Source organism: Phragmites australis, chromosome 1, assembly GCF_958298935.1.
Source record: "Phragmites australis chromosome 1, lpPhrAust1.1, whole genome shotgun sequence".
Lineage (NCBI taxonomy): Eukaryota > Viridiplantae > Streptophyta > Magnoliopsida > Poales > Poaceae > Phragmites > Phragmites australis.
The window spans coordinates 34,057,361-34,081,373 of NC_084921.1; the positions used below are offsets into that span (position 1 = coordinate 34,057,361).

General features: G+C 47.3%; 1 protein-coding gene across 1 annotated transcript; it reads right to left on the bottom strand.

Moving 5' to 3' along the window:
- Window positions 1-7,780: 7,780 nt before the first annotated feature.
- Window positions 7,781-13,873, bottom strand: LOC133916166 (neutral ceramidase-like). The gene is made up of 10 exons (XM_062359713.1): window positions 13,475-13,873; window positions 12,196-12,617; window positions 11,550-11,758; window positions 10,870-11,238; window positions 10,518-10,773; window positions 10,144-10,414; window positions 9,941-10,066; window positions 9,385-9,448; window positions 9,084-9,253; window positions 7,781-8,486 (listed from the first exon to the last, which is right to left on the bottom strand). The coding sequence occupies exons 2-10, from the start codon at window positions 12,540-12,542 to the stop codon at window positions 7,938-7,940; spliced, it is 2,361 nt and encodes a 786-aa protein (XP_062215697.1). The 5' UTR covers window positions 12,543-12,617; window positions 13,475-13,873; the 3' UTR covers window positions 7,781-7,937.
- Between the last annotated feature and the right edge of the window lie 10,140 nt (window positions 13,874-24,013).

Below are 24,013 nucleotides of genomic sequence, written 5' to 3' on the forward strand. Positions count from 1 at the left end.
AGGGCGAGTGCGGTGGCCATGCATCGTTCCGCACGCTGGTCGGGAAGGCCTTCCGGCAAGGTTTCTACTGGCCTACAGCCCACCAGGATGCTTCCGAGCTGGTTCGGCGCTGCAGAGCGTGCCAGTTCCATGCAAAGCGGATTCACCAGCCAGCTCAAGCTCTTCACACCATCCCCCTATAATGGCCTTTCGCGGTCTGGGGGCTGGACATTTTGGGTCCATTCCCCCGAGCAATCGGGGGCTATGAGTACCTCTACGTTGCCATCGACAAATTCACCAAGTGGCCGGAGGTGGCCCCAGTCATCAAGGTGACCAAGAACACGGCGCTCCAGTTCATCCGCGGCATCACCAGTCTCTTTGGTGTCCCGAACCGGATCATCACCGACAACGGCACCCAGTTCACAAGTGTCCTGTTCAGGGACTACTGCGAAGACCTTGGCATCAAGCTCTGCTTCGCCTTCGTCGCTCATCCTCGGAGTAACGGGCAGGTTGAGCGCGCCAACGTGAAGATACTAAAGGGGCTCAAAACCCGGACCTATGACGTGCTCGCAAAACACGGGAAGGGGTGGGTCGACGAGCTGCCTGCCGTGCTATGGGCCAATCGGACTACGCCAAGCTGCGCTACCGGGGAGACTCATTTCTTCCTCGTGTACGGCGCTGAGGCGGTCCTCCCCTCCGAGCTCACTCTAGGCTCCTCTCGGGTGCATGCCTATTCTGAAGGCGAACAAGAGTAGCAGAGGCGCGACGACGTCGATTACTTGGAGGAGCGCCGGCGGCGTGCCGCTGTCCGGGCGGCTCGTTACCAGCAAAGTCTGCGGCGCTACCATCAGCGCCATGTCCGGGCCCGGTCGCTCGAGGTGGGGGATCTAGTTCTCCGACGCGTCCAATCATGCGAAGGAAAGAATAAGCTGTCCCCTATGTGGGAAGGCCCCTTCACCGTGATCGGGATCTCGCGAGAAGGCTCCTTCCGGCTGGCTGCAGAAGACGGGCAACCGCTCCCCAACCCATGGAACATCGAGTACCTGCGCAAGTTCTACCCGTAGATGGCCATGCTCGCGGCTCAGGTCAACCAGGCCGGGGGCTTACCCCCCGCCCAAGTTGACTGGGGGCTACCACTAACTGGATAAGTCACCCAACCTTATAAAAAATTGTCAATTCAGTATGAATGTTAATATGCAATCATGTGTCAATTTCGTTTTTCTGGATTCCATATGTTTAATCTGTCTGGTAAGATGCTCGATTGTGCGAGAAAAGTTCGCTCTCTCATTTTCCCCACTGATAAAAGAATCCCGATCGGTATGCGCGCGGGCAGTTGCCGCTAACTTACGTCTGATGTGGTAGGCTATGGTGTTCGGTCTCGTGGCAGGCTCCCGAGCACTACCGAGTCCCTGGGCGCCCTGGGTAATCCTATCGCTCGAGCTGCTCGAGTGGTCTGGAGCCTAGGCCCTAGGGGCGGGCTGTCGGTGCTCGGTCTGGTCTGTCATACCCGAGCACCACCGAACCATAGGACCTATGGGTTATGCCTCTGCCTGCTCTTGTCCGCCGGTCTGGGCATTCGAGAGGTCTCAGGTCGAAAACGAGGGCAGTCTATAACAAGTACCGCACTAACAGAGCGCACCAAACAAGGATTTTCTCCATTCTCTCTTAAGTCACAGATCGACAATCAAAGTAAAGGCAGCTCGACCGCGAGGGCCTCGATGCCTAGGTCGCTGCTCGGCCCCAATGGTCCTCGGGTGGTCCTACCACTTAAGCACGAGTGGTCGAGATCACCCGACCCCGGGCTCCTCACGCGCCCCTTGATGCTCGAGCGCCCCGGCTGAGGGAACCAAGTCCCCGAGCACCCCGAGCTCGGAGCGCACACCCCTCCCGGATCGGTCGGCCGAAAGGCTGACAGCTGTCTGGTGAGTGGTTAAATTCAGACGAATTTACATTCAATAATATTTTGTTCCCGAGTAGTCCTCGGGGGCCCTCATATTCTAATCTGCCCGGTGAGATGGTCTCCTCGCGCACAAAACCCTACCGTGTGTCCACTTTTTCCTAGAACGACAGAACGGTCCGTAGAAAGGTGTACCGTACGTGAGGTAGTGTCCGATCGAAGTCTCTCATGATGGTTGTGGTGTTCAGTCCGCTTTTAGGGCCCCGAGCACTACCGAGTCCCTGGGCGCCCTGGGTAATCCTATCGCTCGAGCCGCTCGAGTAGTCTGGAGCCTAGGCCTCAGGGGCGGGCTGTCGGTGCTCGGTCCGTCCTAAGCCCGGACACTACCGAACCATGGGGACTCGTGATCGCATTCCTGCCCGCGCGTGTCTCCGATCTGCTGACTGAGTGGTCGCAAGGTGGAAAAGTGTTCACCGATCATGGCGTGCTCCGTGTTGGACCGATCTATCTCCCGAGCAAGGAAGTTCGTGCATTTGTCTTTTGACTTAGCCGATGCGGACTCGCGAGGGCTCGGGGGCTTAACGCACCGAGAAGGACGATCGGGACGACTCCGTTCTCGGGGAAGGAAAGGTTGGGATCGGTCCGACTGAGTACTCCTCGGGGCATCAAGTGAAAACATCAGAAACAACATTAAGTATTTAGAAATACTGGAGTTGCGACCCCAAAGGAAGGCTTCCATTATATTCACAAAGAAGGATAGCTGTTCTGAGGGATCACTCCCATATTTACATCAAGTCAAAAAGAAAAGAAGGAAAAACTACTACAAAAATCCTAGTCGGAGTCGAAGTCTGAGCCTTCATGGCCGCTCCTCGGGGCTGGCGGCGGCGGCACCTCCCGCTTGAAGCCGGCCGCCACCACGGCGGCGGTGCTCCGAACTGCCTCCCGGGCGGCCTCCTCCACGGCTTCGACCACCCCTTCCTGAGCCGGCTCCAGCGGGAAGTTCGGGTCTTGGCTCCGGTAGCATGCCAGGACGTGTTCGGCCACTGCTTGGTCCAAACCACGCCCCTCCTGGACGGCCCAGGGCAGCGCCTCGAGGCGCTCGCAGACCTGCTGCAAGCCTAGGGCGTGCCGGCCAGGGCCTCCCACCTTCGTCTCCACGATGAGTTGCCCTAGTCCGGCCGCCGCCACGGACCGCTGCATCCGCCGGAGGATGTCATCCAGCATCAACTGCAGGCTGGCCCGCGCGACCTTGGCGGCCTCGAGCTCCTCCTTCGCGATCCGCAGCTGTTCCTCGAGCCCCTGGCCCCCGACCGCGCCAGAGGAGCCGGCGCCGGGTGCATGGCCGGCGGCCAGCTTCAGCTGCCCCGCCAGCTCAAACAGGGCCCGCTCGCGGGCGGCCAGCTCCGCCTCGGACTTGGCGATCTGCTCCTCCCTAGCAGCAGCGGCCGCCGCCGCCTCGGCAGCCTCCGACTCCCGGTGGGTCAGCAGTTCCTCTCGGGCGCCCAAGTCCGCCGCCGTCATCTCGGCGTCGACCTCCCGGATTGCGACGTCCTCCTCCTGGCGTTGGAGATCCCCTTCGGTGTGCTGGAGCTCCTCTGCCCAATGTTGGAGATCGGCGCGGGTCCGGTCGACCTCGCCCTCCTGACGAGCTAGGTCAGCCTGGAGGGCCTCTGCTGCCCTCTCGCGGTTCACGGCCGCCTCCTCCCGCTCATGCGCCTGCCTCTCCCTGGCAAGGGCCTCGGTAGCCTGCTGCCGCGACACCTCAGCCAGGCGGGCGGCGTCTTCCCATTCCCGCGCGATCTCCACGCGGGCCTCCTCCATAGCGCGCTGTTCGTCCTCGTTGGCGGCGCGCACCGCGATGAGGTGGGCTTCAAAAGAGTGCCCAGCAGTGGTAAGCTGCGCTCTCTCCGTGGCCAGAGCGGCGCGCTCTGCCTCCAGCTGCGCCACCTCCCCCGCTACGGCCACTTCCAGCCGCCCGATCACCTCCCGGGCGCTCTCAAGCACAACCGGGAGAGGGTCGGTGGGCTGGCTGGGCGGCGGCTGGGCGCTGGGTCCCCTACGAGCCTCCTCCGAGGGGCTCGGGGTCCCCGAAAACTGCAGCACGGTCATCCGCCCCGAGCTCGGTGCGCTCGGGGCAGGCTCAGACGGCGCCGGGCGCTCGGGCAGCATCTCTGTCTTGGTCGTCGCGTCCGTCGGCACCCTCTCAGCCGCCACATCCGCCGGTCCCAGCAAGGACATCGCGTCCGCCGGTTCCGGCACAGCCGCCGCGTCCGTCGGCCCCGGCACCGCCGCCGCGTCCGTCTGCCCCGTCTCCGCAGCCGTGTCCGCTGGCCTCGGCCCCGCCGCCGCACTTGCCAGCCCTGGCTCTGTCGTCGCGCTCAGCTCGGGGGCTGGCGCTGACCTCGGCGCCTCCGGCCGCCCCTGGCCCTCAACGGCGCCCGTAGGCGGCCTGCAGGAGAAGGACGAAGATCAAAACCAAAGTCCAGAGTTTAGTTCGGGCAAAGCACGCCCAAGAAAGAATGAAGGACAAGACTTACGCGGTCGTGGGCCTTCGGTACTGCCATCGTGTCACCGGAATCCTGAACTCCGGGCTCGGTGGCGCCGGCCCGGAGTCCTCCCTCCTCCTCTTCCGCCGGGGGTTTTGCGAGGCCGCCGCGTGGTCTCCGAGCGCCGGATCGGGCCCCAGCCGAACAAGGCGCGGCTCCAGAACTGGGAATGCCGCCCCCGCCGATGGCGACGGCGGGGACTCCGGCGCGGGAATGAAGAGTCGGGGGCGCTTCCCCCGGTCCTCCGGCGCCGGCGCCGCTCCGCTGCCGGCGGTGCCTCCTCCGGTGCGGTGGCTGCTGCCCGCAGCAGCCCCACTGCTGGCCTGCGGCTTGCCGCTCACGGCGCCCGGGCCACCAGTCTGCACCGGACCGCTCGCGGCCCCCTCACCGGCCGCCTCATCCAACCCGGGGATCTCTGCGACCTCAGGATTCCGGCTCCTCGGCCGGTCGACCAATCCTTGGGCGTTGAACTCCGGCAGTTTCGCCTGGATCGCCACCTGCTTAGGATTGGCACAGAGCGCCATTTCCTTCCACGGGAGCTCCGCCCGGCTCATCTCGTCCACGCCGGTCACCACCCGGAGCATGCCCTTCAACTCCGCCGGGCCCAGGTCCCAGCTCGCGCCGATCTGGGTCTGGGTGATATCCTCAGACCCGGTGTAGAGCCAGCAGGGCCGGGCCCGCTCCCGCAGGGGCGCTAGGCGACGGTGCAGGAAGTCCGCCACCACTATCACCAAGGTGAGCCCGGCGTCGCGCAGGAACCCGATGCGCTCGAAGACCGGTTCCAATCGCGCGTCCGTCGGCGGCGGTACCTCCCAGGTCGCCTTCTGGGGCTCCGCCGCCACCTCCGGCAGGGTGAGACGGTCGTGGGGGTCGACGTAAAACCAATCGCGCCGCCACTCCTCCCACTTGCTTCGTAGCACCTGGGGGATGTATCGCTCCCCCATGCTGTCCCGCAGCCGAAGATTGCAGCAGCCCGCGACATCCGCGGTGGAGTAACCCCTCTTCTTCCTGGTAGATCACAGCGCGAAGAAATGCCGGAGAAGCGTCACCGACAGCGCCACTCCCACGAACATCTCGTAGAAGTGGGCGAGCACCGCCAGGACGACGACTGAGTTGGGGCTCAGATGCACCAGCTGAATGCCGTAGGTGTCGAGGACTTGAAGAAGAAACGTCGAGAACGGCGGCACCAGCCCTGCCGCCACGAAAGATGTGAACAGGACGATGCGCCCCGGGCGGGTCGTCGCCGGCGGGAAGCTCGCCGGCGTCACCACCAGAGCCCCCTGCTGGCCCTCGGGGACCAACAGCTTCCTGATCTTCCCCGCCGCCTCTTCATTCGTCAGGCGAGACTCCGGCAATACGCCGTCTGGAGTCCCGTCGCGGCGGCTTCCTCCAGCTCTCGGCATTTTGTCGGGGGGGGGGGGAGATGGTTCGGACGGTGGAGAAGGAGATGTGCTCTGATCACCTAGATTCTAAGGGGTCAGGAGCGAGAAGAAGGCGAGGGCTGGATCATGAGATGGCGTAAAGAGGAGGGTGGTTCGCTCCCCTCCCCCTTTTATACCTCAGAGAATTCAAACGTCTCCTGCCACGGCGCACTCGGCGGGATGGTTTCCTCGATTGACGCAACTGCCAGGCGAGTCTCCCAAAGGTCGTGCGGTGTCAGCGGTTGCCAGGTGTATTTTCCTCGATCTGCGCGGCTGCCGCGCATGCTGCCCATCCCGTTGTTATGCCCGTCGGGAGTTATGTGGACGCGTGTCCATTCATCTCCCTGGTGGGTCGTACCAAAGGCCCAGACCGAAGGGGCCACCTTCTGAAAGCGACGGCTTCGGCCTCGTTCGCGACGAAGGGCCCATCCGCAGTCTCTGAGCCATCGCCTGCCAATGGGCCCGGGGGCTACTGTCGGTGTATCAGGAACCAAGGGTCCCTGAATCCCGAGGTCAGGCCAGCCATCCGCCACATGGCGCCATCCCGCGAAGTCTCTCCTGTAGGATGAGAAAAGATCAAGTCCCCGGAGAAGATGCTCGGGGCCACGGTCGGTGGCCCCCGAGTACCCCAGTGCCCCGATGATCCACGGAATCCGAGTACCGGGAAGAAAGTGCTCGGGGAGGTGCCCGGTCACCCCCGAGCACCCTAGTCCCCCGACGATCAGAAAAGCTAAGTTCCGGGAGAGAGTCCTCAGGGCTGCGTGCGGCAGCTCCCGAGCACTCGGTTCCCCGAAGGTCCGTACAAGAGTGCTCGGGAGAGAGTGCTCGGGGCTGCACGTGGCAGCCCCCGAGCACTCGGTTCCCCGAGGGTTCGTGCAAGAGTGCTCGGGAGAGAGTGCCTGGGGAAATGAACAGTACCTCCGAGCACTCGGCACCGCGAGGACAAGGATGGGCATTCTCGGGAAAGAGTGCTCGGGGATGTGAATAGTATCCCCGAGCACTCGGTACCCCGACGACCCAGAAAGGCCCCCGAGGGGCCTGCCGATGAGGTGTCAGCCAGCCAGAGGTCCGAGGTCGCATTTAATGAGCGTTCGTGACCTGACACCTCCAACTGCTCCCGCCGCGCTCAGCGTCAGTTCCTGCCATACTTTGGCAGAGAGGCGTGGGGTCATTAATTGCACAGGTCCCGTCCCGCGCCATCCGGCTTGTCTCGGGATAACGTCGTAAGAACCAAGGCGTTCCGTCTGCCGCGCTGCTGTGGCAGGGGAACAAGACAGGGCGTGCACGCCGGGTTGCTCTACGGCTGCCCGGTGAGCCCTCTCCACGGCACCCATTGCCAGGGCATTTATGGTGACGGACGACCGGACGTGCGACGTATTTTTCACCCCCGATCACTTCACCCAGAAGAAATGATGACGCTCTTTCCATTTATGGCGTCTCAGAACTCGAGCCCCCTCCTTTCCGTTCGGGGCATGTCGTGGCCGGCGAGTATTTAAAATAGCCGGCAACGCAGAAGCAAGGGGGACACTCTCGGAGAAGACCAACAACGGCGAAAGAACACCAACCCCACAACGAACCAGACCAACGAAGAGAGACACTGTGAGCAAGGTTGAGCACAGTTCCAGCCGAAAAACAAGCAGCCTCAAGCTCTTAGTTAGGCCAACATTCTTGTAACCAGCAACATCATTGAGGAACTTCCTCAAGACAGTTATAGCATCCATACAGGAGTAGGGTATTACACCCCCGTGCGGCCCGAACCTGTCAAAATTCCGGTACATTTACTTCTTCTTGCACTAGGTCAACACCCCCACCACCGGTCGTTGCATTCACTCTCATTTATTTCTCCGACGAACTTATTCAGGATCATCCCCGACCGAATCTCTAAAAAATGGTCTTTCAGGATCCCTGCGACAGGAATTAATTCTCCGACAGAAGCATAGGGACAATAGTATTATATGACCTGACAATGTAATTGCCATCAAATACATGTAAAAACCATGGGGGCGAACATGTAGACCGTGTGACCGGTACTCCATCTAAAAATGTGACCGGTAAATTCTGATAGGTGTGCCATCAAAGGCAATAGTGTACTACCTAACGCACCGTGAATGCGCGAGAGGTCCCTGTAAAATGTTTGATGGACCCAAGCAACGGCTTGGAGGCACCAAAATGCCTGAATCTGTAAACACCTGATACGGCATCTTCAGGAATTGTCCACTCCAGAGTCGCAAAACTTCTTGGACTCAACCTTGAAGGCCTTGACCACTTGAAGCGCAATGACCAATCATCATCGTCATAGACAGGAACCCAATTGTTGCTACCATCTAGCTTCTCAACGAGTGAAAAGGTACCGTCAGTGCGAAGGTCATTCCTAGGGCAGGCTGAATAGAATGTAGCATTCACAATACTGCCCTTCCTGAAGATTGAGTTTGCGGGAACATCTGAACTGACGTCTCCAAACTTCACGCCAGGAGGTGTCGAGTCAAACATAACGCCTGGGAGCAGTTCAATTTGCTTGTCCAATAGATCAGGTGCTTGGAAATTTGTTGGGACATCTTTGTTTGAAACCATTGCTGTAGCCAGTTTCTGAAACTCTTGGATGTAGGCACTCAAGGTGTGGGGACCATACAATGTTGATGCTCCCTGCAAGAAGGCATTTATTTAATTTCGTAATGTCCAGTAAGTTGTTTGTGAAAAAATATCCACAACTGACTCCAGTGATCCTACTGCTGCACATATTTGTTAGGAAGACCATTAAAATGATGCGTGGAAGATCTTCTCTTGTGAAGTGTCAATAAAGGTAACTGTTCAAAAGGTAACTGTTCAAAAACGGACAGATGTGGTTGAAGCAACTTTTGTATTGCACCAAGGGACATCTTGGAAATAGGGCACTTACTTTTAATGCAGCGTTTGCAAACAAATAGAAGAGAACCATGCTATGCAGGCCTATTATTGTTTGACTTCTAGACTGAGCAGGGATGCAAAAATAAGCATGACAACAAAAAAAAAGGAATCTTAATTTCAGGCCATTGATGCAAGCCAAACAGATAAAATAGGACAAAGTGCCGATTCAGCCATATCAATAAAACATGTTGTTCCTAGTAACACAGTTAAAAATGCCCATATGCATAACTAACAAATAAATTGTGCAAGGGCGTACAAACATCAAGCTAATTTCAGTCGCTTCATTCTGTATTATGTTCTCAATCTAAAGAACAAATAAGCTGGGACTATACACACCTCGTATCTTTGGATCTCATATTCTTCAAAAGTTGTAATATATTGAGAATAGGTGTTTGTTAGCCCAGCGAGAACAACATGAATATTGTTATTAAATTCACCACTGTTGTCACTTGTCAATACATTTTTAACAGCATCACGTAGCCGCCTGCCAGCCATTGTCGTGAATTCTGCACCAAAACATAACCATACAAATTGCATGACATGAGCATAGGATGTCATAAAAAATAGTCGGTAGAGCAAGACATCACATGCACTCTTTGTTTGGCTGATGTCTTAAGAGTGAAGAACCGGGAATTACCTCCAGGGACACATAAGATAACAAGCTGGCCAATTCTTATTATCTGAATTGGAAGTATCGCAGGCTGCATAATGATACAGAAGTCAATACAGGACCAACAAACAATCAATTGTGCAAATTCAGTAAGTTGGCCCCTAGTTACTTGGTTCGTTGTTCACATATCATGGAGCATAATTGTGATAGTTGGTCTATGGTTCAAAAATGATGGACACTTGATCTCATCACAGTAGCATGGAAAATTTGTGTTAACAACAAATATTTTGATATTGGCTTATGAGTTAAGCTCTCAAACAAAGCTTCAGATCAGTAAAACTTGAAAGAAATGAGAACGTCACAACGTCACCAATATCACTAGGAATTAGTGTTATCAGCCTATGCGGTACTGATTTGATGAAACAATAGGTGTTCCCTCTTCTTTTTTTTGCAACTCTAGTTGCTCCTTATTGGCGGTGACCATGGTGTCAACTACCAAGTGAAATATAGCAACTGCATTTCAAGAGAAAACTAGTAATACTTTACAAACCTATATATGGTTGTTAAAGAGAGGAAGACATACTGCCCAATCATATGGTTCCTTCATTTCACCGGTGTCTAGCAATATGGGTTTTGGAGCTTGACATTCGACTTGCTCCTTCCCTGGTGGCTTAAGTAAGTTTCTTACTAACCTCCAGAAAGGGTTTCCCTGATAAGAAATGGTATAAACAAATCAATAGTGTGCTAGCGAAAATTGTGAAGCTAGTATTTCATCGCTATATCAACCTTGACATCTCCTTGTTTAAAATCAAAAGCTCCAGGACCATCTGTGGTTCCAGCAGCAAAGGCAAACCCCATGGCTGCTGGGCATGTTTTCACCACCTGCTGACCTCCTGTACTTGTAGGAATATTCACTTTGAGTTGCGAGAAATCTAGGTAAGTATGCGTGCAGTCAACTTTGCCTTGAATTTCTTCAGAAGCTGAATTAAAAAGATCTACAGCCTTGAGAAATTGCCTATTGCCAATGATACGGGTACTTTCAAATTCATCAGGATATCTGCAACACAGCAAAATGTAAAAGTTCCATTTATAATAAGTTCTTCCAGATGTGCGAAAATAGGAAAGTCTCAATTATAATGACTTGTAGGCATGGTAAATACCCTGGGCCTCGTCCATAGCATAGTTCATTCTTCCCATTGCATGTACTGTGATTGAAGTCACAAGGAAGACCGGTGTCTATACAAAATGTTCCCAAGACATTTGGACTAACATCTCCACAATTTGACTGGCAGAAAGCAGAAACAAATTTAGGTTTATTTTGTCGAGTGCTTCTAATGCGCCTGGTGATATTTGAACCTGATAATCGCCTGCCACCTGAGGCCTCGTAGGATGATGCCAATTGTATTAAGTCATCAGCTGAACAAAAGCAATTGTAAAAGAAGTAGTTTAGCAACAACCTAAGATGTCTCATTTCAATACGAAACCTAAGCAGTCAAGAAGCGTGGAACATACTTATCTCATTTGGTTCAGGAATTATTAAAGAGACTCTACGCGGAAGTCCAGATGTCTTGTGCAAAGATTCTAAATCATCAGAACTAACTTGAGCCGCCTGCTTTGGAATGCCATTCTGTTCTGCCCAATCTTCCATGAAACGTGCAGCTGCTCCTTTGTTATCACCACTTATCAAAGAATTTGTACGACTCATTGATGTTCCATGAGTTGCAAACCAATTGAAACTCCCAACTGGACCCAGTTCATCATCGACAAACTTGATAAGGGTCATTTCTTTATCAACATTATACTGATATTTGCTTCTCTCCTCAGCAGGATTATTCAGGTATGCACTCGGGCTGCGATTCACACCAGCATCAAGGAGGTTGCCTGAAAATCATGTGCCTACCATTGATTAAAATTTTTTTTGCAGTAACTAAATCTCAGTGTAGCAGCCATCACATAAGGACTAGAACATCTAATAAGACTTCAAGACATCGATCACTACAAGCTTTCCGAATGGTCAGAAAAAGAAAATAATTTTACCAGGGTTAAAGTAATAACATTTGAAGGCCTAATTAAAACTAAATGCAATTCATATTTACAGTGAGATGGAACGATTCACAAATAATACCAAATTAGTCCCAGCGGTATTTGGAGGAAAACCTAATTAGTCCCAGAAAACACAGATAATTTTGTACCTTTGTTCACATAGATTTTCCCAGGGCGGATGTTGTTGTGAGCTTCAACAATGCATTGCTCAATGCCGTTGACAATTACATCAAATGACTGATGAACAAACCCAAGAGATGTGACAATATAAACTACATACTGCAGATAACCTCCAGGTCCTGCATGAGTATGGATTCCGCTGATAGCCACATTGTTCTCATTATAAAGATCACCATACCTGCCAATTTGAGGTTTGCATAGTCAGCCCCACCATCATGAGGATGCACGAACCACAGAAAATTTATTAAATACATAATGATTGGGTTTAAACAAGATTATGTCAGTGGGTGTGTCTGGACTCTTCTGTGTTTGTGCATTGCAAAATGGCTAAGGATTTTGACTTTTACAAGGTAGTTTCAGTCGAACAAACAATCTTCAACATACAGATAAGTCAGGTATTAGTTAATATTGGCTATTGGCTAAAAACAATAAAGAAAATAATCAAGGTATAAGCTAGTGAATAGCTTTAAAATGACCAAACTATTTTGGGGATGCTACCGTGCATGTGAAAGGATGATGGGTCATGTTAAACAAATCTACGAGCAGACATCACACACACAATTGCAAAAATAGGTGGTTTTCTGGTAATAAGATTCAAGGGATGGTCACTCTTACCTTGCTTTAAGCCTTTCAAGCACCTTTATAGTCACAAGCTGTGATGCCATGCAAGCATCAAGATTCACAAACACAACACGCTTCCCATTAGGCTCAGCAACAATAAAAGCACGAGCCTTTAGCCTGAAGTGAATTCCTGATGCGATCTGCTCAGCATTTGCATATCCCATCATGTTAACGTCTGCTGCAGGCCCTGTTATGTCGTAGCTACCCATACCGACCAAATATGGCGAGGCTGAAAGTGTTGGGCAGCAATTCTGAAGAACAAGTACTAGAAAAAGACATAGCCATATCATCGGCAAACCAAAACCACAAACTTGGAAGCGCAAGCAAGATGGCGCCTCCATCAGGAACCAGGGAATGGGCTTGTTAATTAACTCATGCAAGTCCAATATCTCAATAAGTGATGAATTAACTACACACTGCAAGAGAGAAGGATGTCTGTTAGAAAATATACAGAAAAAAATGCCACGCAAAGGAGGATATATATTAACTAAGCAGGTCAAGAGAATAAGAGCATGAGATATTTTTTTCTGGGGTACAGTAATCGTAGCATTCATCCTCATGAAAACAGTACACAGCTAATTTTCACCAGATATGACCATTCAAAATGCAACTCCCTAATAGATACAATAAACAAAAAATAGATCTCTGAATCACAAACAAGAAGACTGCTTGAGCATTCATAAAAAGTATTGTCTAACGAAAGGTATTGACCATGCCATATCCTCACATCAATGCGCCAAAAATGCTTAAAAGAGTTCTCTTATGGAGAAGAGAGTGTAAGTGTTAGTGGTGCCGATATTGCCTACCAACAACGGAGTGTAAGCCAGCGGTGGCAATGGAGGGGGGTGACACCAGGAATTGATACCACCCACCCAGGCGAGAGCAGCATTGCAACACTCAGCAGGCAACCCCCGCAACGCTCCAAAGCCTACAATAACAACACCAAATCCCACAAGCAACGCCACAGGAAGCAGCAAGGCCGGTGCAGCCACTCCCTCCCCCACCGAACAAGCAACAGCAGCAGAGTCTTGACAGCCTTGCACAGCATACAAGCTAAGGTAAACAGTACAATCTAACAGGCATGAGGCATCTCACTGAAGCTGCAAAAGCAACATCAAACACGAAACCCGCATAAACCCTAGCGAAATTGCATCGCTTACTCCGCGCCCCAACCAAACGCGCCCAATTAGCATCAAATCGGGGCGAAATCGAGTACGACACGTAGCCTGAATTAGAACTTAGAAGAAGCGAGAGGGGAAGCGAGCTTGCTCACCCTGCGACCCCTGCAAGCGGCGAACCCCTTTTCCTCCCCGGAGGATTCAGTTGCTGCGGCTGCAGTGACTAGTCGCCTCCGCCGCCATTTATACCCACACCGCGCACGGACACGACGCGACCCGCTGAAAATTCCGAGAGCAGGTCACCTCGTAGGATTGGGTGCCGGCGGCCTTGTGCTACTCGGGGGAATCGGGCTTGGTTAAGCTCGACACTTGCGCTGCTAGTTATTTAAGGCGAGCAAGGGTCGAATGTGACGAGTGTTTGAGGCAAGCGGATGTGGACAGATGGAGGAGCGGGCACAGGGAAGAACCGGCGATTTGGAGAAAGATCGCGACGGGCCGACGGCACGACGGGGACAGGCGGGGTGAGGCGTTCAAGGCACGCCGGCGACGTGTGCAGCTAAGTGCTCTGGTTTTGGCTCGTTGGACTATCGTGCCTTGTTGTTTCAGCTGGAGATTTAAAAAGCAGTTTATATAAGTTAGATTATGAAAAGTTAGATCGTAAAGAGTTGGATTGTGAAAAAAATTTAGATTGTACATTTAAAAAACAGTAAAATGGACTTTCATAATCTATTAAATGCTGAGAAAAACCAGCTTCTCAGATTCCCACAATCCAACCAGCATATTTTAAAAAGCTATAACCAAAAGTTGTCTGTTTGTTTCAGTTTCAGATTATAAAAGCTGAAAGTCACAATCTGAAGCTGAAACAAACAGACCCTGAGACTGATCAAAATACGATTTGAAGATCAATAAATAAAATAAAATTGTTTAAATATCTATTTTTAATCTATAATAATAATAAGATCTTTAAATTAAGATTTTATTTAGCAGTACTCCGGTTCTTAGTTTCATTTCAGATATTATATTTATAAATTAATATAAAGTGATTTTAATATCTATTTTTAATCTAGAATATAAATAAGATTACTCACTTAGATATTTTTAATGTACCTTCTACTCTAGATCTATTAATTTTTGAAGTTAGAAATACATTGCTAACTATAAAGATTTATAGGGTGATAGCTATGCCAAATATACCTAATTATTTTTTGCGACATCGGATCATGGTCTACTTATCATTACTCCCGTGACATGTTAGTCAGTTGGCCTACGTATACCCTACACAGGTCAAAAATTTAAAAGTAGACAATGGCTTCGAACATATTTATAAAATAGATAATATATCGCCGTATTTATAGATTTAGTATGGGTATTTGGCATCTCATTTACCGAAAATAAATTTTCGATATATCATACTTTGAAAACACGTCGGCTCCACTCTTTATCCACACCTCAGATGCTGAATATGACACTGTTCACCATATTCAACATATGAGGTGCCGAATATCGGTTGTATTCGGTACCTAAGTTTCGATCATATGAAATAAAGCATGGATACAAAATCGAGTTTCATATGTCTATCACAGAGTACGACAGAAAGATACTGAGTCGGTTATGATGATTTTTTGGTGAACTTGCTCTTTGATTGTAGGTTTTGTTCATGTTTAAATTTATTTATTTATTCAAATTAAATTAAAAAGAGAATATCACATGAAATGATAAAAATATATATAAATGAAGCATTACAAAGAAACTCACTTTTTCATCATATAACCTAGGGCTGAAAATAATTTTAAAAATTAGTACATCATATAAGAAGAATATTAGTGATTTTTTTCAAATTTTTAGAAATTTATTTAAGTCACTAACAATTGTTAGAAGTTATAAAAATAACCTTTTTTAGAATTTTAATTTAAAGTATACGAAGGATTTTTTATGAATTCAATTAAAATAGGTAGCACATAGATTATGAAACATATATAAAAAGTTCTAAATTTTTTGAGTAATAGAAGACCGCCGTTTTGAAGAAGAGTGGAAACCAAAACTGACTTACGGTGAGGTTATATTCGGCACTTGAGATGTCGAATATAACATTATTCATCATATTTGGCACGAGGTGCCGAAAAAGAGTGGGTCGACGTGTTTTTAAGTATGGTGTATCAAAAATTTCGAATACCTATGTTAAATTTGTAAATACTATAATATATTATTTATTTCAATAAATATCATTAAGTATCTATTTTTATTTAAGCCCGCTATGCAGACGTGATACGTGTGAGTAAAAAAACAGCTTGTGTTCAGACGATGTCTCCAAGATGTTGGATTTCTTGAGGGGAGGGGCCGTTTCCCTCCCCCGCCTCTTTAACCATTTCTCGCACGTTTTGCCCCCTTTCGTTCTCACACAACATGCGTCGTGTGTCTCGTCTGCCATGTATAGAGAGAGGCGACTCGTTGAGGGACTGGGTGGGTCACAAAATGTGGACATATGGTGTTCCTCGTCTGCTTGCACTCCTTTGATTCCACTCGCTCAACAGTTACCTGAGGGCGCACGCATGCGACCGATCTAGATCTTCTTAAGGGTGGCTCCAGCAGAGTCCTAGAACTACTGTACCAGCATTATTGTGACAAGATTTGTAGATCGTGCAGGCTGCAAACGGCTTTAGCAGAGCCGGTTTTCTACTGCAACCGTGATAAGGGAGGAGAAATATTTAAATTTGAGTACTCTCCTATACTCTTATTAGTATTTATAAAAACTGACAGTGAATCTGAATGAATGATATGAGTAATGAAAGTAAAAAATAACATAGCTGTTGGAAACGAAAAATAAAAAATATTATAATAATATTAGGATATACTGTAATAATACTATAGTGAATATATTTTTAAAGTATTTGTTAAAGATAGTATAATACCGGTGCTAAATGAGGAAGAGCAGATCGGCAGCCACAATAGTGATCATGTCCACACGAGGCGTGGCCTCTGGTGTCTCCATCTCCAATGCGCTGCGCATCGCATGCATGAGCTGCGGAATGATTTTAATTTTATTTATAATTTTTTTCACGTGAAAAGATTAAAATTCACAGAATTTCATCAAAAAAATTCATCATCTGTTCTGCTAGTCTCATGTATCATTAAAAGAAAATTATGGAATCCGAAATTCCCAAAATTCATGAAATTTTGAGAAAATTCTAATCTCTGGTCTGCAGTCGAATAACGAGCCGTGGAAGAAACGGACGAACGCCCCAGATCGAATGAATTGTCCGTGTGGCGAAACTGGCTCTGGCGCTCTGGAAGTCGAAGCTCGTCCACGCAGTGACAGCAGCTGGTATGAACAGCATTGCCCCGCGGCCCCGCCCCGCGCCGTAGTGGGAACTGCGGACTGAACCTGGCAGCTGCCAGCAGGCTTGCACATTAGCTTTCCCAGCAGGCCCTTGTCGGTGAGGTTGGTGATCACTGTTACGGTAACAGTAGGGTGAAAACGGAGACATATATTTTCTACCCGTTGACTATAAGAAGGCTTTCGAAGCAAATATATGATGACTGGTAGTTGTATTTGATACTGTTTGATATTATTTGTGTCTGATATTAGATTAAAAAATAATATGATATAAAATAATTGATATATATTTGAAGTATCCGAATGTTAGATGTTATGAGAAAATATATTATGATTTCATTTAAAAATATGATAATATATAGGTAAGGTTGTCACATATCCATAGACAGATAATATTAAATGCTCTTATTTTTATATCTCACTTATAACTCTACTTTGATTACACACCTATATTATTTAATATGATGTATGAGGATGTAAATGAAGTGAAAAAATTTCATCTATCCGACTAATCGACATTTATACGACTATCTGCTCCGACTCTGACTCCGAAACAAAAACTATAGGATAGGATACATAATGAAACAATAATTATGTAATATTAGGGTTAATTAAATTTATGCCACTGCAACTTGGCCTATTTAAAAAATGGCACTCGAATTTTGAAACTTTGAAGAATGCTACCGTACCTTTGCAATACACTGAAAAATGCCATATTGGCCACTTTAAAACATTTTGGCCCGAATACCAGTGCGTATATCCATTCATACACAAATACGGATGATATTGCCCCTCACTATTTCTCTTATCCCTTTCAACGGGCATAGCTCAGTCTGTCCATATCGTCGTCCTCCTCTTCTCCCCTCGAGCATCGCGTTCTCCCACCTTGACCACGCTGGTGACAAGCGGCTCCCCGGTTCCGACAGCTCACTTGCCCCCCCCCCCCTCTCCCTAGCTCCTCACCCACCTCTACAACCTCGGGTTCTCCCGCACCGACCTAGCAACCGAGAAGCCCCCTTGTTCCAGTTTGTGCGGCCCAACTGTCGTCGCCTCCGCTCTACCGCTCATGCTTCTCGGATAGCTATGAATTCAGGGAGCCCCAAATGTCCCCTCAAATCTCATCCCACGTCACCCTCCATGTAAGTAATCACAACCCTAGCTCTTGAATCACTTGTGTCGTCGATTTCTGTGCTCGTATCACCTGTTCTTGCTTCTATTGTCAGCTGATAGCAGGTCTATACACCTTTTTATTCATTTTTTTCTGTTGGATTCGTTGTGGTCGTTGTAGGTTGAACCGGAGGAACATTTTTAGGGTAGATCTAGTCGTGGAGGGATATAATCTGGTACAACCGGACAGTAGGACATCATATATGAAGGGGAAGACACTTAAATGGGTTGTACTGATGGATGACTTTACAATGGATTTTCTAAATAAGAGCTTAGGTAGAGAGGTTAGAGTTGGGAGGAACTAGATGATAACTGTGTGGTATTTTGACAAGGCATTGGGGGAAGATGTTAGGTTTGAGAATGAGGATCAACTGTTGAGGATGTTTGACATGTACAGAGAACAGAGAAAACTTGCACTGATGGTTTTAGTGGTAGAGGGCTCTTCTTCTGCAGCTCCTCCAGATGACAATGTGGCTACAACAAATGATGTATTGCTTGTGGGTAGCTAAGAGAGTCCATTAACTCCCAGTCAGTATGTACCATTGTATGTAGTTGACTTTCTAACATTACAAGTAGGGGACAGTAGTCAAGCCTGTTCTACTAAGGCAAACCAGACTGCTGAGGCATGTACAAGCAAGCTAGTAGAGCAATCAGATATAGGACCAGAAAGTGATCTATTTGATAAAGTTGAGGAGTACGTAGGTGTTGATGATGGGTACTTCTATGGTGCTGGCCCAGGTGGTGTGGATGTTCTTGCTGTAGCCGTTGTCATTAAGGAGGAAGAGGAAATACATGCTGATCTTGTTGGCGACCTTGAAGGGGAAGAAGTCACTGACCGTGACCCCTTTGAATACAATGTGCAATATGACCCTGAAAACACAGACATAAGAGAAGGAGCTCTTTTTCCTGACATGGTGACATTCAGATAAGCTATGAGGCACTATGGTGTACTTAAAGACTTCGAGTTTGGTGAGTTGAAAATAGATCTGACTAAATATAAGGTTACCTGTGCACATTCAGAGTGTCCATGGCGCAGTCATGCATCTAGGCTACAGGATGAAAAAACAATCATGGTACGTGTGCAGTTGACATAGGTGGTTGCTAAAAATTTATTTTTTTTAAGTAGTCTGACATGTTGATTTTGGACAAATTTGCAGATAAAGAAGCTTCCATATGAGCACTGCTGCCCAACTATCAAGCTGGTAGAGGATAGAACCGCTACTCAAGGCTGGGTTGCTGACAATGAAGGCTGCAGCAGATCCAGAGAAGCAAAAGAAGACTACAACAACTACAAGGAAGCAAAAGTAGGCAAAGCGAAGGCTGAGACCCCAGTGAAGGCTACAACAAAAGGGAAGGCCAAGACCCCTGTGAAGAAGAATGCAGCTAAAGGAAAGAAAGGTAACAACACACCATTTGCTCCTATTGTTGCTCCAGTAGTGCAACCTACACTTGGTACAAAGAGGAGCCTTCTTCACTGGCTCGGGAACCACTAGTGCAGCCTAAGTTCTGAGTTCTGCGAACAATCAGTTTTTCTTGTTATTGTTATGACTGTGAACAATCAGTTTGTCTTGTCATTTTTGTGACTGCTTAAATCAATTGTGAACATATGTGGCTTGAACATCCCTGATATTAGTCCTCCCTTGTACATATCCATACCAACATTACTACATTGAAAGACTAGATTGCACATATCCATACCAACATCACTGCATTGAAAGACTGATGTACATCATTTCATTTCGCTTTGACAAATAACCTGCATTTAAAGACTAGATTATTCATAACCATGTGCCAGTGTACATCATTTCCCCTTGGCAAATAAAACTACAACCAACACAAATATACAGACTACAAAACATACACCTAACATGACTAGTTTGTTGATAACCCACACAATCTCATTGCTAATGTATTTCATATCATATAGAATTTGTACTAATTTTGCATTCTGATTCTTCAGTTCTTCAAGCACTTATACCATATCGTTGTCATTCAGCTTTTGTTGACAACTATCATAATCTCCATGGACCAACCACCTATTCTCCTCCATCCTTGGAGCAAACATCTCTTTCCTTGCTATCATGAGCCCCTTCAAATGCAACAAGATTAATGTATTCCTCCTCCCATTTGTAGAAGTCACGGGGAGAGTAAGGATTGTCCTATAATCAACAAAATGATAGAGCACAAATCAAATCTAAATAACCAGCCCAAGGCAATGAAAGAGGGTACTGAAACCCACCTTGTTCTGACACTTGTAGAAGACTCGACCTGGATTTCGCTTGCTTTGGCTTGTCAGTTTGAAGATGGGTATCTTGCATGTGGGGCAATCGATTAGGGGAACATTTGTGTCACCAATTCCTATGCCGGAGTTCGAACCAGCAAAGGACTTCGCCGGGCTCCATTCTCCCTCTCTCCAACTCATCTCTCCAACGGCCGGCAAACAGTGGAAGTGGCACGCCTAGGGTTTGGGGCTAGCTAGGGGACAGGTAGATGCCGCATAGCTAGGGTTTGGGGCTTCACAGGGGAAAGAGAGGGGACATGAGTTGGAGAGAGAGAGGGGGATGTAGGGGATGAGACAGAGCCGGATGCAAGGAAGACGACGCCGCGGTCGTATGGGAGGAGGCGACGCGGTCCAATTTTGACAAGCAGAGGTGGGTGAGAAGCTAGAGAGAGGGGGTGAGTGAGCTGTCGGAACCGGGGAGCCGGCGGCTTGTCGCCGGCATGGTCAGGGCGGGAGAACGCGATGCTCGAGGGGAGAAGAGGAGGACGATGATGTGGACTAAGACTAAGCTGTGCTAGTTGAAAGGGATAAGAGATTTGAGTGAGGGGCAATATATCCGTATTCTTGTATGAATGGATATATGAACTAGTATTCGGGCCAAAACGTTTTAAAATAGCCAGTATGACATTTTTCAATGTATTGCAAAGTTGCGGTGGCATTCTTCGAAGTTTCAAAATTCGAGTGCCATTCTTCTAAATAGGCCAAGTTGCAGTGGCATAAATCCAATTAACCCTTAATATTATCCATGTCTAATTTTGACTTAAAACAAATATAAGATTGAATATAAAATAAATTATACATGTCCGTATTCGATTCGTTTTAACCCCTAGCTAACGGCAGCTGGTTCCTATCATTTGGTCCACTAGGAAACTTGATCCGCGCCGACATCAGAAAGGCCGCGTTGTATGCATGGGAGCCTCCCTTACGCTCTGCGAGTTCAAAAGGCAGAAGCCTGTTAGTACAAGGCCCAACGTATTTCAACCATGTGGAGGCCTATGATACGATCCATTCCAAGTCCCATTCAGCATAGAATTATATATATATATATATATATATATATATATATATGTGTGTGTGTGTGTGTGTGTGTGTGTGTGTGTGTGTGTGTGTGTGTGTGTGTGTGTGTGTGTGTGTAAAATTATACATTTTTCAAAAAGATTACAACAATATGTTACCGTCGTCTGTTTATTGGGCAAGAGCAAGATCTCGCCTATAAATGATGACACCTTGTGGGCCTCGTTGGTCATAAATAAAAAATACGGTGATGTGGTGTTTTCCTCACCGCAACGCTCGATAAACTCATCCAAAAAGTGTCATCCACTGTTCAACTAAGACTTTTTTGTATAAAAACCAATCATATAGCCCTAGCCAATGTTAGCACGTCTTTGCACCGAGCACATCCCAGATAGAGGGAGAGTGAGAAGAGAGCACCAAGAGAGGGAGAGGAGAGGAGGAGGGGAGGGGAAATTAAAGGTAAGACCCTGTCGAAGGAAGGAGGTGCGTTTTTTTATTCATTTTTTTTCAATAAATTCGTAGAGTTGTCTCTAATGGTAGATTTTGATATAGGTTAGATGTTATATCTATATATTTTTTACAAATCCGGTAGGATGGTCATTAGACATAGGTTAGAATGTAGATCTAGGTTTAGAATTAGGTTTAGATATAGTTTAGCAATTAGATTATATTTATACGTATATTTTAGTAATTAAATATAATATTTAGACATATATTAGGTATTAGATATATAATTTAAATATAGTGTAGACATAACTGAGATAGTTGATATATGATAAAGGTGCTTGATGTAGCGGTTCGGAGATATTTTGTTGCAATGTAGATTAATTGTTGGGCTATATTTTTAATGAATGTTGCATTATTGTAAATGTAGTTTTACATAATTTTTTATGTTATGTCACAATAATATTAGAGTTTTTTTTATCCATGGTTGACAATTTATGATTTTTTATGGAACAGTGAAATATTATATGGTTTGGAAAGGGTAGTACTATTCGTATTTGAGTCAATAGACAAGGGGATATTCAGACCTATGTAGAAGATTATCGGACACTTATACGTTTGATTGTGGGGTTTCAAAATAGACTCTGAGATTCAAGAGATGACTATTAGTATTGCGAGCAACTGTATGAGAAATGGTGTATACTGAGAGGTGTACCTGATCAGGAAAGATCAAGTATATAGGATGTACCTACAGGATGTCGTGCAAAGAGGTTGGCCACCTACGTTGCTTCTAGAACGAAAGAATAAGGAGACAGTTGAAGAGATATAGGGTGGGGGTACGTGGAGAAGGATGATGATGAGGAAGAGGGTAATGAGGATGTCGATTCATATGTTGCATATTCATCGAATTATCTGATTGAACTGACCGGTGAGGCAAATGAGGGGAAACAAATACATTCTCTAGTTGAACAGATGGAGCGAGATTATCTTGAAGCTAGCGAATCTCTTGAGTATAACATGTCGAATGATGAGGACAATGCTCCTGTTCTCGCGGACCGGAACAATCCCAACTTTAACAACCTTGTGTTGAATGAGGGGTATCAGGTATTGAAAGTGCATCTAGCTCTTATGTGTGATTTTGGTAATTAATGATAATACCTATGGACTAACAATGTTGTTAAGTTTGTTAGTAAGTCGTTCCATAGGTGATGCATGAAGGAGACATATGCATCAAGATGAATGAACTCTTAGTGATGCCCATAAGAAGAAAGAAAAGCTCATATAACATTAGCGATAAGCGTGAATGCTAAATTACTTGTGGAAATCAAGTAACTAAAGGTATGCCATTGCCAATAGAATGTTATGAACTAATCCATATATTTTATGCTTAAGAGTGAGTTGGGGTTATGATCTATAAGAAAACATAAGTTGAATTCCTTGAAGATGTCGAATACAAATTGGTTTTTCTATGGCAAGATGGTGAAGGACAAGAAAGACTCGGTTGCGATGGGCCATTCGATGGTAAAGGGCAAGTAAATGATTTGGCGCCAAAGGACCAAGGCGATGGTGAAGAGCGAGTGAAGGGTTTGCGCTAATGCCGTGTGAGACCATGAGAAACTATAGCTAATTTGCATCAATCACATGAAGAATCAATAAGAGATGGAGTGAATACGATATATAAGCTGGCAACCCTCAAGGTTTGAAAGAAAGAAATGGTATTTGAAGGTATTCAAATGCTCAAATTGGTTCAAACGAGTTTTACATTTGAATTTGAGTATATGTATATCGCACTATTAAGAGGGATGCAACGTAGAGCTATTTGTCGTGTCCTAATGCTTAAGAGTTTCTAATCAACCCAAAGTGAGAGGTCGTTTTACGAATCCGGTGTGGAAAGTGTGTAAGTGTCTAAATTGTGTTTCAGAGTGTTCTTAGTTTGATAAAAATATGTTTAAGATCATGAATTTAGTTGGGATGTGTAGCCCTATGAATAAGCTTTCTGTAGAGTCTAAAATCGTCGAAATCGGACTTCGGAGTCAAAAGTTATCGCTGTTTTAGAGGATAAGCTGTGCTGAACTCGAACACTCTGGGTTGGCCGGAGTCTTCCGGTTTAGCTCTGATTTGGGTGTTCTATTAGGACCTAAGTATTTCATCCGAATACTCCGGGTTGACTCGGAGACTCTGGATTTTGGTAGTTGTCCGGACCCTCCTAGTTGTACTCCGGTCAGGGTTCTCGGTTACATGTTCAAGTGCTAACCTAGATACTTTGGTCAGTATAAAAAGCTGTGTAACGGTTAGTTTTGTAGAGAGGGGTATAAATAACCCCTCACCCTCACTCTTGTTTGCAACTGCTTGGGCATGAAAGAAAAATCTTCTAAAGCCAAAAGAACTCCTTCCAACTCCATTTTATTGTGAGATTTGAAAAGAAAAGTGAATTGAGTTGAGAACTTGGAAGAT

Coding starts and splice junctions, on each gene's coding strand:
- LOC133916166 (XM_062359713.1), bottom strand. CDS start 12,542: ATGGAGGCGCCATCTTGCTTGCGCTTCCAAGTTTGTGGTTTTGGTTTG. Junction 9,449..9,940: donor AGGAACCATATGATTGGGCA/GTATGTCTTCCT, acceptor ATCATTATGCAG/CCTGCGATACTTCCAATTCA. Junction 9,254..9,384: donor TATCTTATGTGTCCCTGGAG/GTAATTCCCGGT, acceptor GTTTTGGTGCAG/AATTCACGACAATGGCTGGC.